The sequence below is a fragment of the Patagioenas fasciata genome, chromosome 1 (genome assembly GCF_037038585.1).
Source record: "Patagioenas fasciata isolate bPatFas1 chromosome 1, bPatFas1.hap1, whole genome shotgun sequence".
In the NCBI taxonomy this organism is placed as follows: Eukaryota; Metazoa; Chordata; class Aves; order Columbiformes; family Columbidae; genus Patagioenas; species Patagioenas fasciata.
Genome location: NC_092520.1, coordinates 159,768,267 through 159,782,351, shown reverse-complemented (window position 1 = coordinate 159,782,351; position 14,085 = coordinate 159,768,267). Strand labels below are relative to the sequence as shown.

General features: G+C 40.2%; 1 protein-coding gene across 2 annotated transcripts in view; it reads left to right on the top strand.

Moving 5' to 3' along the window:
• Window positions 1-7,446: 7,446 nt before the first annotated feature.
• ZFC3H1 (zinc finger C3H1-type containing) overlaps window positions 7,447-14,085 on the top strand; it is a 41,948-nt gene continuing 35,309 nt past the window's right edge. For both annotated transcript variants that reach the window (XM_065838234.2, XM_065838225.2), the window contains exons 1-2: window positions 7,447-8,130; window positions 11,569-11,988. In XM_065838234.2, coding sequence (XP_065694306.1) covers window positions 7,542-8,130; window positions 11,569-11,988 — 1,009 coding nt within the window. In that variant the 5' untranslated portion in view covers window positions 7,447-7,541. The remainder of the gene's footprint in view (window positions 8,131-11,568; window positions 11,989-14,085) is intronic.

The window sequence follows — 14,085 nt, the reverse complement described above, 5'->3', positions numbered from 1 at the left end:
TATGGTTCAATTTTTGACCTTGCTTACTTACTTCTCCTCGACATGCCATTATATCTATGAGTTCTTACAGAGAGGCTTGTGTAGAGTCTAGTGTCAAGACAGTATCCTCAGCTGTACATCTGCAGATAATGGAGAGGACACTGAGGTTGTCTAGAGGAAACTGCAATTCTTTTTAGCAACATCTGAGAGGAGGAAGTTAACTGCTACTCGAGTTGAATGTGTTCCATCTAAAGTTATCTGCAGCGATTATTTTATGTTCCTAAAAATAAAGCTTCTGCCAAAAGAAAAAGGCTTCTTGTATGCACTTTTGGGAAGACTGAACTCACAGAACCATCTCTTCCATCAGACACCATTATTACTGTGTGAGCTGACACAGGCAGGGTGCAGGAACAACCACAGAAGCATAGATGAAATTCAAAGAGCAAACTGCTTTTCGTTGCCTTGTGAACCAGGGGATCCCCAAAGCAGCATCTGGGCAGAGGAGCGGGGACACAGGCACCGCCAAGCTTGGTCCTTGCTAGAGGATCACCAGACCTGCCATTTTCGCCTGTGAGTCAAGGGATTCACACAGGCAGAGTTTACCACCGTGCTTTCATCTTTCCAGCAGCATGGCAGGAATCTCAAGCATGTTCGATAAGGTGCCTCTAAGTCTCTCACAGGCCTGTTATCTAAACACAGATGTTCTACTTGTCCGACACACAAGGCCAAACAATTAGTGTGATACATGTGTTATTCAACACGCCAGCTGCAACTTGCTTCAGCATGTTTACAGTCCTCCTCGCCCATCTTCCGTGACATTCACACAACTATCTGAGCTGAAAACTTAAAATCCCATTTTAACATCTCCCAGATTTTAAAGGTCTTCATTAATAACTGATAGTACTGAAAAACTGAGTGGTCATAAATGGAGATTTTTCTCATCACTGAGTGGATGTCTGAGAGCGTAGCAATGGGGCTGATTCATATTTTAACATTAACTCAGCATAAGTACTGAAGTAAAGATTACAGACTACTTTTTGATTTGAAAAGCTTTTATAAATAGTTTTCAGAAAAAGATCTCATTTTAATCTCTTATTTCATATAAATATAAATATTCATATAAATATTTCACATTTTTATCTTGTATTTTTAACTAATCCAAGGAAGATTCCTTAAGGTATTCTATATAATTTGCTCAGATATGTCTCTTGGTGAAATATTATTTTGAGCTGCTGATTAGACAAGTATTTTCATATATCATCATGAAGCTCTGCCTGCTGTTTGAATGTGATTCTTCATTCTTTTTTCCAATCTTACTGTGTCCTCTAATTTTTATTTCTTTTTAACTTCATGTATCTTTTGAAGGTATTAAATGCGTTCAGGAAGTACTTGTTTACACCTGATGCTTATTTTGAAGTTGGATATTCCTCCTGGGATATAAACCTCTTCTTAGGAAGATTTCGCACAGGTGTGGTGTTTTTTTTTTTTTTTTTTTTTTTTTTGTTTGGTGTTTGTTTTAAAGAATAACAAGAAGAAATTATGTAGGAAACAGAGCAAAAAAGTAATATGAAATTGTGCAACTTGCATAATGTCAGATTACATATTAACTGAATATAATTATCAGAAATTCAAATAAAATCTATATAGTGTTGAACTATTTCTGTAGAATGCCTTCATCATAAAATTTGACACCTTCAGAACCTATGAAGAAGCATTTTGCTCTTTATCCTCACCATTTCCCCAAATTCAATATTTAACCACCTCATTTTCTTGATTAGAATAAAAAAAAAAAAAACCTCATTATTCAGAGTCCATTGTATTTAAAATTATAATTGTTTGAATACCAAGAATAAAATAAACATACCAGCAAACAAAAGGCATTGAAGTCTCTTAGTTCCAGAAAAAAATATTGTAGAATCGTATAAAAGTTATTACAATTCAGCCTGTCAGAAGTTTGGGTGGGGAAAAAAAGTGAGTATGAATAAGCACTAACTGGTGGCATGTGTATATGCTGTGCGTATAGGTTATATATCCAACTGTGTTGGCTGACCCTTGCCAGCAGCTAAGCAGCCACACAGCCACTCGCTCACTCACTGCCCCCCACCAAGGGGGCTGGGGGTTAACAGGAAGCACAAAAGTGAGAAAAATCTTGGATTGAGATAAAAACCAGGTTAATAAGTAAGAATAAAAAAACAAGTGTTGCAAAGGTAATCACTTGCCATCTCCCACAAGCAGCCTGACGCCCAGCCAGTCTTTGAGCAACAGTCAGCTTGGAATACAACCCCCCCACTATCCTTCTTCCCCTACTGTTTTTTCTTGCTGAGCGCCAGGTTCTGTGGTGTGGAATGTCCCTTTGGCCCGTCTGGGTCATCTGTCCTGGCTGCATCCCCTCCCTGTATCTCTTGCTCATGGGGGCATGGGCAGAGTGGAAAAAAAGAGGTAGCCCTGGGGCTGTGCAGGGAGGGCTCAGCAACAGCCCAAACACAGGTGTGGGATCTGCGCTGTGTTAGCCCCACAGCCCAAATACAGCACCATACGGGCTGCAATGGAGAAACTCCATCCCAGCCAGACCAAATACACCAATACAAGTTTCAATTTAAGGTAAAGTGAATTAAGCTTAAACTTGACTAGATTGTGTTGGTATCAAGACAATTGTAACTGACACTTAAAAAGCAGGAATGGAAGAAAAATAACAAAAATAATGTAATTAGCCTCAGCCAAACATTATAGAACCACAAGGTACTTAGCATCTTTTATAATCTGAAATGTGGCCCAGTCCTTAAAGCTCAGATTGTGCTTCTGAAAAACAAGATTCCACTTTACTTGTAACCATTTAATTTTTGTGGTAAACGTTACTAATTTTCTGCCTCAGACGTTGAAAATTTGATTTTTTATGTTTTGTGGACCAGAAAAAAGGTCTCTAAAAGCAAAAATGTCACTGAGACCACTAACTCCAGTATTGTTTTTCAGCTCTGGATGAAGAACTCGAGACACGCATCATGAGAAAATGAGAATATGGGTTTTTTTAATATCAGGGATATTTAAAACTTTAATAGAAATAATGCTGCTAGGATTAGGATAGCTGCACTAATAGCCGTGGTTCAAATTTGTAAAGTATGCAATTAGCCTTAGTTGCATTATATATGTGTAATCATCCTGTGACCTTTGCTATTTATCTTTAAACACAGAACTTGTTACCAACTGCATGAGCAGAGCTGTAAGAAAAGATCTTGAAGATACCTTTAATTCATTAAGTCTTAGCTGCTTATGTAGACAAATTTCAGTAATTCAAGTACATCTTCACAAACTTGCTATTTCTCCAGTGCTTTTCTGCCCATGTCTAGAGGTGCAGATAATATTCAGGGAATGTGATAAAGAATAAATCAAATTTTGTGCTCCAGTATTAAGACATATGCTTTCCTATATTTTAGATTATTACATTTGTATTTTACTGAAAACATATTCAGTATTTAACACAAAAATTTGTGCTCCAGCAGCCATATCAGATCTCTTTTAAAGAGAAATTAAGTAAAATGCAACTAAGATAAAATCTCTTTACTTTGGATTTTGTCTTAAATTTATAAATTGCAATGAAACCTCACAAAAAAATCCTTCATCTCTTACCCATGCCATAAGCAAGGAAGTTTCTTAAAATTTTCTCTTTGAATGGCAGCTCTCTTGCAGTTTTCAAATGTTTATGACTTCTTGTTCAAATGTGTAGATACCAAAACCACCAGATCAACACATTCTATTTACACATGCCATTTTCTTCCCCTTACAGAAGAGAGTTTAACACTATAAATTTCCCTGTTTATTAACAGTGCTAAATACAGTTGATGAATCCACTTCTTCCTGAAAATTTAGACATAAAATTATTTGCCTGATAACCCTAGATGAGAGAAAAAAGCAGGCAGTATCAGATGACTGAAATCAAAGAAGGGATATATGATACCACAGGATACACAAAACCACTGGAAGATTCTTAGGACCTTCTTTTTCAGATGGCTAAGTATCTCAGCTAGAAATGTATAATACAGATCATACAGTAGTGTTGAATAAATTCAGCACGTTTGTTGAATTAACTCAAGGCAAACATACAGTAACAATCAACAGAGCAAGAATATCCACGTAAGGTTAATTTCCCATAGAGCTGCTGCTTCTTTGCCAATACCTTACAGTTCTATAAATGTCTTCCTTCCCACTCTAAAAGATGCTGATACTAATGAAGGTAATCATGCAAAGCAAACTGGAACCAGATATATACAAAGCTCTCAAATGCCCAAGTAAGCAAACATCTGCTGGGAGGGAAACTTCTGCAGCTTAGATGTAGTGATACTGAAACTTCTTTGTAACTACAGCAGATCAGATTTCAGACACAAACACAGGCACCAAGCACTGTTTAATAAACTAGACCGACCTCCAGCTGCTACTTTAGAGTTTTCCGTAGGTCCTGTGTCACATCTGTGGGCCTTTTGAGGATGTTTTTAGTACTGTGGGATATGTAAAACAGTATAAGCCACCAAGGAAGCATCATTTCTAGAGGTAACATCTATTTAAATAGAAGAACTGACCCAAATAACACACTACTGTAGTATGATGAATACCTTTAAAAAATAAAAAGGCAAACTTTTGTGAAAAATGCAGTTGTGATTCGAGCTAAGATGTTTAATGTTTAAAGGTATAACCAAATGAGGCACAGACTCTGAACTTGAAAAAGGGAAAAAGGTGGTTAAGTTCTATGTATAAAAAAAAATTAATTATGAAACTTGTTTAGGCAGTTATATTGATAGAGGGAACTAATATTTTAAGGGTTAAGCAACTATATTATAAGGGCCTACTAACAAGCTAACATTTAAACCACATAATTAATATCTATTTTAGAGCTATATGTAACCGATTGTGCTAAAAAAAGCAGGACTTCATTAAATGCTGAGATAAGAAGTTTTACAGCACCAGCTGCAACCTTGAGGAGACAAGATAGCCAAGATTTACAGCAAAAAGGGGGCGCCAGTCCGGTTTCAGTCGGTTTGGTAGCCTGGGTTCCAGCCAGTTCTTCATAATGAGCAAAAGGTAAAAAGTCCACTGTGACGAAGCTGAAGGAGCCTTCATCCAAAGACCCCTAAAGACCCTTCCTCAAATTCACCAAGTGACATTGCACAGGCGCAACAGGGGAGGGTCAAGGAGGGGAATATGTAGATGGTTATATGAAACTCATTTTAATAAAAAGCGGGAAAGGTCATGAATATGTATAGGCATTCCTGGGATCATTATGAATATGTAATACCTTACTGTATTTAAACACACTTCTTATTGTTAAGAGTGTGCGTGTTGGGCGGAGCGAATCCCCCGCGCACGCAGCGCTGTTTTGCTTATGCTCTAATGAACACGTTTAAAAAATACAATTAAGCAATTGGATTAAACGTTGTTTATCTATAGAAAAAGCGTAAGTTATTTATTTCACTTTTAACTTGCTTTATTGTTTCCTGTAAATATTTTAATATAATCCACACTGTTTTAAATAGGAGAAATTAAGGACATGATATACACATTCCATTACTCTGAGTTTTGTGTGAAGCCAAGTCATTGAAAATGTATCTATTCTAAGTCATGTAGTTTGTCCAGATGGGTTAAAACAAGAGGATGCAAAGTGTTTTGAGCAAAGTAAAGTTTGGCACAACATTTTGTGCTTTACAAAGCATACACATTATCCACCCTCCTATTCTTGTTGGATCTAAAGAAAACCTAGAGAGAAAGAAAACTAATAAATAGTAACATTATTCTGATTTTTGGTACTTGTGCTTTTGTAGTTCACTGATATAAAACCCCTTCATAACTCACTTTCAGGAAAAGCACAAAAAGGCAGCAGTCTTTTTCCAAGTTTTAAAACCATGGAAAGTCTGCAAAGACATTTAGCATGCATAATCATTGCAAAGAAATGCTCAGTGACCGTGCTAGTTTTGGAAGTCAAGTTTTGGGAGTTTTCCAAGTACAATCATTTGACTTAGAAAGGCTGAAAAGCTTTATTTAAAAAGTTTCTCCTACCCAAGTAAGCCATCAGTGCTCTTCTGACAACATGCTGGTAGGAGGCCAAGTCCCTGAAACAAAAAAGGTAGCACCAGAATACTCTAAACTAAGTGAAATTAAAACAAATTATTTATGTAATTGCTTTACCCTCGCTGATGCTTACCTTTTACTCCTGTCACAGAAGCCATTAGGGCCTATCTGAACTTCAAAGCAATTACAGGTCAGGAAGGCTTCCCAGAAACCGCCTTCTTAACATTTTAACAGCACTTTAGCTTCTGAGACAGAGCTGCTGGGTTAAAGATGCCTACCCAGGGTGCTGCCAGAACACCCACTGCTTTTTGTCTTTATCAAGTTTGCATGCCATTTGGTGGCCTGCAGGACATAAGCCCCACCAAAGGAGAAGCAATCACAGAATCACATAATGTTAGGGATTGGAAGGGACCTCAAAAGATCATCTAGTTCAATTCCCCCACCAGAGCAGGAGGACCTAGATGAGAAAACACAGGAATGTCTCCAGAGAAGGAGACTCCACAAGCCCCTGGGCAGCCTGTTCCAGTGGTCTGTTAACCTCACTGAGAAGAAGTTTCTTCCCAAGTTTAAGTGAAACCTCCTGTGTTCCACTTTATACCCACTGCCCCTTGTTCTATCACTGGTTGTCACCGGGAAGAGCCTGGCTCCATCCTCATGACACTCACCTTTTACATATTTATAAACATTAATGAGGTCACCCCTCAGTCTCCTCCAAGCAGAAGAGCCCCAGCTCCCTCAGCCTTTCCTCATAAGGGAGATGCTCCACTCCCTTAATCATCTTTGTTGCCCTGGGCTGGACCCTCTCCAGCAGTTCCCTGTCCTTCTTGAACTGAGGGGCCCAGAACTGGACACAATATTCCAGACGTGGTCTCAAGGAATCTGCGGCTCATGGGAATAAGCACCCACAAGGCCTCCTACCCCATAGGCGCCGTCGTTGGCGCTGACCCGGACGTTGCTAAGTGAAGTTGCCATTGACAGTCTTGCAGTAGAGAGCTGCCCTGCCGGTCAGCATCGTTTCACGACCCACCTCCTCCAGATCGCTCGCTTCACTTCAACAAGATGGCGGCCTTCCCACTCGGCCTCCTCTACCAACATGGCGGGTAGAACGCCCATTAGCGAACGCCCATTAGCGAACGCCCATTAGCGAACGCCCATTAGCGAACGCCCATTAGCCACCACCCCCCGCCACAGCCCCGCTATAGGCTGAGCCAGCGGTTTTCCCCGCCCCGTGCCTCACACGGGCTCGATGCGAACTCCATTACCCAGGACACCCCGCGCTCGGGGAGTTGCCCCACCCCCTCTCTTTTATTTCTGACGCACCGCCCCGCCCTTCCCCTCCTGGGCAGGAGGGACGGGGCGTGGTCTCGCGAGAGCGCGCGGGGGCTGGGGCAGCGCGGGGAGGGGGCGCGGCGCAGGCCGCCCTACGCAGGAAACGAAAGCGGCCGAGCGGCCGGGGCGGGCTGAGCGGAGCCGCGCGCTGCCGAGCCGAGACCGTTGGTCTGGGCCCCATGGCGGCCGCGGAGGCCGCGCCTGCGGAGGCGGCACTGGATCCTAGCGGGCTCTCCCCGAAGGAAGAAGGGGAGCTGGAAGACGGCGAAATCAGCGACGATGACAACAACGGCTTCAGGCCCAGCGGCAGCGGTGGCTCCGAGCCCGGCGGCAGCCTCGTCAGCAGCAGGCCCTACTCGAGGCGCAGGCCGCCTGCCGGCCTCCGCGGGGGCGCCTCCCTCTGTTCCTCCGGCCAGCGTTTCCCCCGCTCGCGGCACCAGCCCCCGCCGGAGATGGGGCACCTGCACGGCCACGGCGGGTACCGGCCCAAGGACTCGTTCCGCTCCCATCCGCCGCCCATGCCGGCGCCGCGGATGCAGTCGGGCTCGCACTCCGAGACGGGCCCCCGGCTCTCCTTCTGGGAGCGCAGCCACAATGCCTTGGACCGATTCCGCTTCCGAGGCCGGCACTACGGGGGCGGAGGGTGGTGGGGCAGGAGCCGAGGCGGCGGTGATCGGGGAGGCAACCCTCCGGGAAGGCCGCCTGGAGGGGGAGGCGGTGCCGGATTCAGTGGCAGCCAGGGCTGGAGGGAGCCCTCGCCTCGGAAATGTATCCTTGAGACGTGAGAGGGAGCGGAGGCGGGTGGGCCGGGGTGTGTCAGTGCCGTGGGACGTGGCCGAAAGCCCTGAGAAGGGACGCACTTCCACCCTGGCGCTGGGGATCCCGTAGCGGTAAAGGGAGGGGACCAGGGGCTGGCTGGGGCAGCAGGCGCTGCTTCTCAAGGAGAGGCTGCTGGGAGGCCGGATTACTGCCATGACCTGACTTGTACGCTGGCTGATCAGTCCTGTGTAGGGTAAAAAAGAAAAAGCATAGCCTGAAACAAAGCCTTAGTCGGTTGGATCCCAGTTGACTACTTTTCTAGCCCCAAGTGTGACTATTCTGAAGCAGGGTCAGCCTTTGGTGCAGAGGTTTTAATATGTATAATTAAAGTGTCACAGCTGTAAAGCTAAAATCTGAAGCTTGTTAATTTCCCTTATTGAGCAATAAGGGATCCACTGTTTTTTCACTTTTGCTTCCAGCCCTTGAGAGGCTATTACACATAGCTAAAGCTAACTTTAGAGCTAAGCCTGAGTTAAACTGGGACTGTATGCACAGAATGTGGCTTATATGGGAGTTTGCATAATATAAGAAAGCTCTGTTTCTCTCTAAAGCAATACCAGGGATTCCTTGTAAGTTGTTTTCCACTGATTGCTCTTAGGTTTGGTTAGGTGGCTTTTAGTAGAGCTCTAATATTTCTTCCTTTTAAGAGCAGGAACTGCTAAAGTCATGGAAGAAAGCTCCTCTCATTTTCCAGGTTTGCCATAGAAAAAACGTGAAGAATCGACTGCAAGTGTAACTCAGGGACAGGCTGGTACTGAAACGATGTAACTACATTGTTGCTTAACTGAAAGTGTAGACAAATGTAAAAAACACTGGGCGAGAGTACTAGTGGTTAAAACCTATTCGTCAGAATCTTGCAGTGTTTTATTGTTCTCCGTACCAACAGTCAAAGGATGTGCACTGTTTGTTGACTGCTGGTTGATCCAAGGAACTGGAATTTTTCCTACTTGACCCAGCACTTAGAGCTTTGAAAACTACTTACAGGACCTTTATGTTATTTTAGATACAAGATAATTTATGTGTGTATTTTTTTAATGTGGATGGAATATGTAAACTAGTGATAAAGGGATGTTTTTATTTAGTCTCATCTGATAAAGTTACAGCATTACTGAAATCTTCGTAAGAGCTCTTTGTTCAAGGATGTTATCTTAAGAGGCAGCACATGAAGATATGATTTGCCTGAAGTCGCACAGTGAGACAGTTCTAATGCTGAAAACAGATTTTAAGTCTCTTAATGTGCAGTGTTGCTCTAAGTACCAGGAAATGGTTCCTTTCTGTGTAATGAGTAATTTGCAGGACAAATGCATTGATCATCCTGAACAGACCTTGCAGTGCTTGTTAATACTGATATAGAGCTTCCTTCTCCCTTGTAATTAAAAGAACATTCAGAAACTGATAATTTCATTTTCAACTCAAAAGGAGAAAATGACAATCTTTTTTTTCCCTGATACTTAAGATTGCTTTTCTGTGGGAGTGTGATAGAGAAGATTCTAATACTTTTGCTCTTTAGCAACTGACATTCAGTTGTTTATGGATCATATAGTTAAGGAAGCCCCCTGATTTTCTCTCAAAGTAAGTTCTTGTCTGTAATTTTCATATCCTTGCCACATAAAGGAATCAATATTACAGGATTCCTAAATATTAAGGTGCTTCTGTGTTGCTGATATTAGTGGAGATGGGGGCATAGTTCATGAGCATGTGACTTCAGAGGAGACCTTCACATCAAGTGGTACAAGGAGGCTTGTGGCCTGGAGCAGTATTTGTAATTCCTTCCCAAAAGTGAAATTTTTGGCTGTTAGAGAGATGACTTTTTTTTTCTTTATCCTTGGAACTTGAAGAACTGTTGTTTTAATGCATATATGCGTGTCTGCCTTTCACAACACTCCATGTAGTCTTGCATGCTGTGTGTAGAACCACAAAAAACATTTCTACATATGTGAAACAAAGATTTTCTGATTAATTCTGATTGTGTGAGCTCTAGCGTCCTGAGCACAAAAAATATTTCAAAGCTTTGTCTTGTTATCCAACTCCAGATGACTCCAGAAGCTCTTGAAGTATTTATATATCAAATAACAGGCTTATTTTTATAAATGAAGTTAAATAATTTCATTAGCTTTAGAGTTTGCTGTGACTCACAAAATCACTATTATAGTTGTCTTTTTGGAAGTAGAAATGTGTTGGAAGTGAATTTGGCAAATTACACAGCTCTTAGTATGTTCAGCATATTTATAGATTCTTTGATTGCCTTTTGGATTTTATGTAGTTTACTAGTTTCTGCTTTTTATGCTGATACTTAAGAAAGTATTGTTTAGCAAAACATTCCAGAAGTTATTTTTGTAGGATGCGTACCAAAATTCTTTATTCTTATGTTCGAAGTTAACATAACAGAACATCCAAGATGTTGATGAATGTTGTGAGCAGCATACAAATATAAATTTATCTTCCTCTGGATTCAGTATATCTGCAATCAGAGAACACTTTATTTTAGCATTTACTTTTACTCCATGTATTGGTTTAAGAGATGACATTGCTGATAAAGCATTTCACATAACTGGGAGTGAGTCAGCTGTTATCACAGCAGGGTTGATACTGAAAGTCAAACGAGTCAAACCTGACCTGGTATCCTAAAAGATTTCCCCTGGAGCATGAGTATTTTGCAGGATAGTTTAGCCTTTCAGGTGTCAGGTTAAGGTAAGAGAAAGTGAACCTCTAATAGTGAGAACTTAAACTCTAATATAACCGTTGCCTGCCTTGGTCAACATGTTTTCAAGCAAATCTGTCCCCTGGGCATGGATAGACAAGCTTTTCTGAGTAATTAGTAATTCCCAATCCTCTTTTAGCATTTTTAAAAATGTTTTTATTGCAAGTCTTTAGCCACCTGTTTTTATTCCCTTCAGATGTTGATTATTCTGTGATTATTTTGTTGAACTGGAGTTATTGCACTGTATAATTGTGCTGTGGCTAGACTTGGCATTTTTAAAAGGATAAAATGAGCATGAATTTAACCTGTTTCTTCCAGAATGTCAGGTGAGGAGACAATACTTGAGTTACGAACGCTGGAAATCTGACTTACTCTTTGTGATAGGGAACCTTCTCAGCATTACAGCTGTTGTTTCTGAGAGGATGTTGTGAGCAAGAGGCATAAGTAGGGTACTTCAAATTGTTAGTTTGAGAAAATGTTCATTTAAGCTGTCAATATATAATAAGGGATGCATCTTTTGCATGCTACTCATATTTATAAGGGATATTTTTCAAGCTAGCCTTAAGGTAAATTAAAGTATATGAGGGGGATCTTCTGTTTGTCATGATTTAGAGTTCAGTGGTGTTATCACTACTGTTTTAAGGTTATACAGGTTTTTGTTGTAGTTTTCTTGACCAGTAATTCAGCCAAAACTTTTGGAAGGTCCCCCTCTAGAAAGCAGAGCTACTCTTCTAAAAATGAAAACTCCATGGAAGAAAGTTTTGAGGATCTGCTCTTGAAGTATAAGCAGATACAATTAGAGCTCGAATGCATTAGTAAAGATGAAAGACTGGCTTTGAGCAACAAGGAGGAAAGTGAACAGCAAGATGATGATAAAAAAGTGGACACTGAGGACCAAATAACTGTAGAAAATAACAGTATTACAACGGATGCTATAAAAGAAGTATCTCCTGAGGAGAAAAATCCGGTTATAGCCTTTCAGGCATTTGAACTGAAACCTCTCAGACAAAAACTGCCTACTCCAGCTGAGAGGAGCAGATTAAAAAAGGGCAAAGAAGGAACAAAACAGCCATCACAAAAAGCTGAAGTCACAGAATCCTGCCAAGGTAAATACTTGTGAAGTTGTTTTAGCTTGTAAATTTGTTTTTACTTGCAATTATCTGTCATATTTATTAAGTGTTGGGGAAAGTTGTACTTTAATTGAAATAGTAATTTTAATAAAAGTGTTAAATGTTTTAAGTTATAGATTTAATGTACTTAATTCCTGTTTTATGTAACTCAATTACATAAAACAGGAATTAAGTACATTAAATGTAATTCCTTGAATTACATAAACATGCTTGGATGCATGTTTTTCTGTGTTTTTTTTTTTTAACTAATGTTTTCTTGGACTAACGGATAGTTTGGCAAAAAGCATGAGGACAAGACTTGAAGGTTTTAATTGCTGTTCATACCAGAAATCATTGACTTAAGGTTTTCTTTGTTTTTTTTCCCTTGTTTTTTGTTTTTTGTTTTTTTTTTAAGCTGAAAAGATGACATTTATAGACATATTTTTCTGTATTTCATCTTTGTTCTTTGTTTTCTTCAGTGTAATGAGCCTATATGAGATATTTTCACCAGAATTATTTTGGTCATAAATTATATTCACAAATAGAGAAGAAATCATGGCACAGAAATAGAAAGGATTAGTAGAAGAAATATAGCGAAAGGGTAGAATAAGTATCTTGTCCAGGTGATTCTGGACAGCAGCCCAAGGAGGATAATTGCTCAGATGCATCAACCAGTTAGTGAGAAACAAGTTACAGTGTTCAGCTCACCTGTCATAAAAGTCCTTGAGCGTATGTTTAAATCTGCAGCTAACTTAAAGTTCCTGTTCTGAGGCATCATCTAATTCTAATAAGTGTTCGCTGTGGTTGAGGGTGTGCTCGTGGATATCACTTGTCACCTTGTGTTAGCTAATTTGTTAATGTGTGTAAACTATCAATTTGAGTGAGAAGAGGCAAAGTAGTAATTGGACGAGTTAAGAACACAGGTGAGTAACTGGTAAGAATATGAAGAAGGGTGGGGCTACAACACTGAAAATCAGAATGATTTACGCATAACTTCAGAACGAGAATTTAGAAGACAGAGCCTGTAAAGAAACCAAAAGAGAAGACTGGTAGTTAGTAGTCAAACCTCACCTCATCCTAGGCACTTTTCCACTTATGTCTTTCCTATTTAAAAAAAAAAAAAAAAAAAGGAAAAAAATATGTTCTATTAGTCTTTAAGAGGTAATATAGTTTTTTAATGAGAGACATAAGCTAAACCAACAGATTTTGACCATAGAAGAAAAACCAGTAGCCTGCAGGAAGAGAACACAGCAAGGCAGAAGTAAAAGAGCTATTTAAAAAGCTAAACAGTCACAAACAAAATCCAACTTCAAAACTGAGAAACACTGAAGTTGAAAATATAGTTCATATGATGGTGAAAATAGCCACTATAGCACACACATAAAGAACATCTTAGTTTTTGCACACCACTCAAATTTATGACATGAAAATGATCAGAAAGCAGATTATGTATGAGTGGTTATTTATGACAATGTAATACAGGTTTCAAAAGTAGAGCAGCTCAGCTGATTTCAGCTATTGCAGATTCATGTATCTCAAATGAATGTATACTACTTGATTATGCATGTATTAGGAAATAGGTGACATTTGGTTTTCCCATTATATTTATTTATAAATGATGAAGAACTCATCTTGAAACTCAGGGAAGTTGGTGCCTCTAGAATTCATTCTCTGTGGTTCAGCTGCTCTGACAGAGGCTTTACTGTATTCCTCACTTTCCTTCCCTTGTTGCCCATTAGTCTGTTCTACCTATGTTGTCCCCTTCTGGTTTGAAAAAGCATTTTAGTTTGTGTAGTATGTTCCTGCATATGTCTTGTCTGCGTCACAGAAACTAGTGTACCATCTGTGTCTTCCTACTTCAATCCTGTGATCTGGTTAGGGTCTTTGCTTAGTGTAATAACTGTTTTGTATTTTATTACACATATGGGTATTAGATAATATTTTCCTTCCTTTTGTATGTGTGGTTTTAGAAAATGCATGCATATGTAAGCAGGAAGGCACTGAGCATTTGCTACATGTAATTTTTCTTTAGATATAAGATCTTGGTGTATTTTAAATAGTGTCCTTGTGAATGTGACTTTTTATAAAATGCTA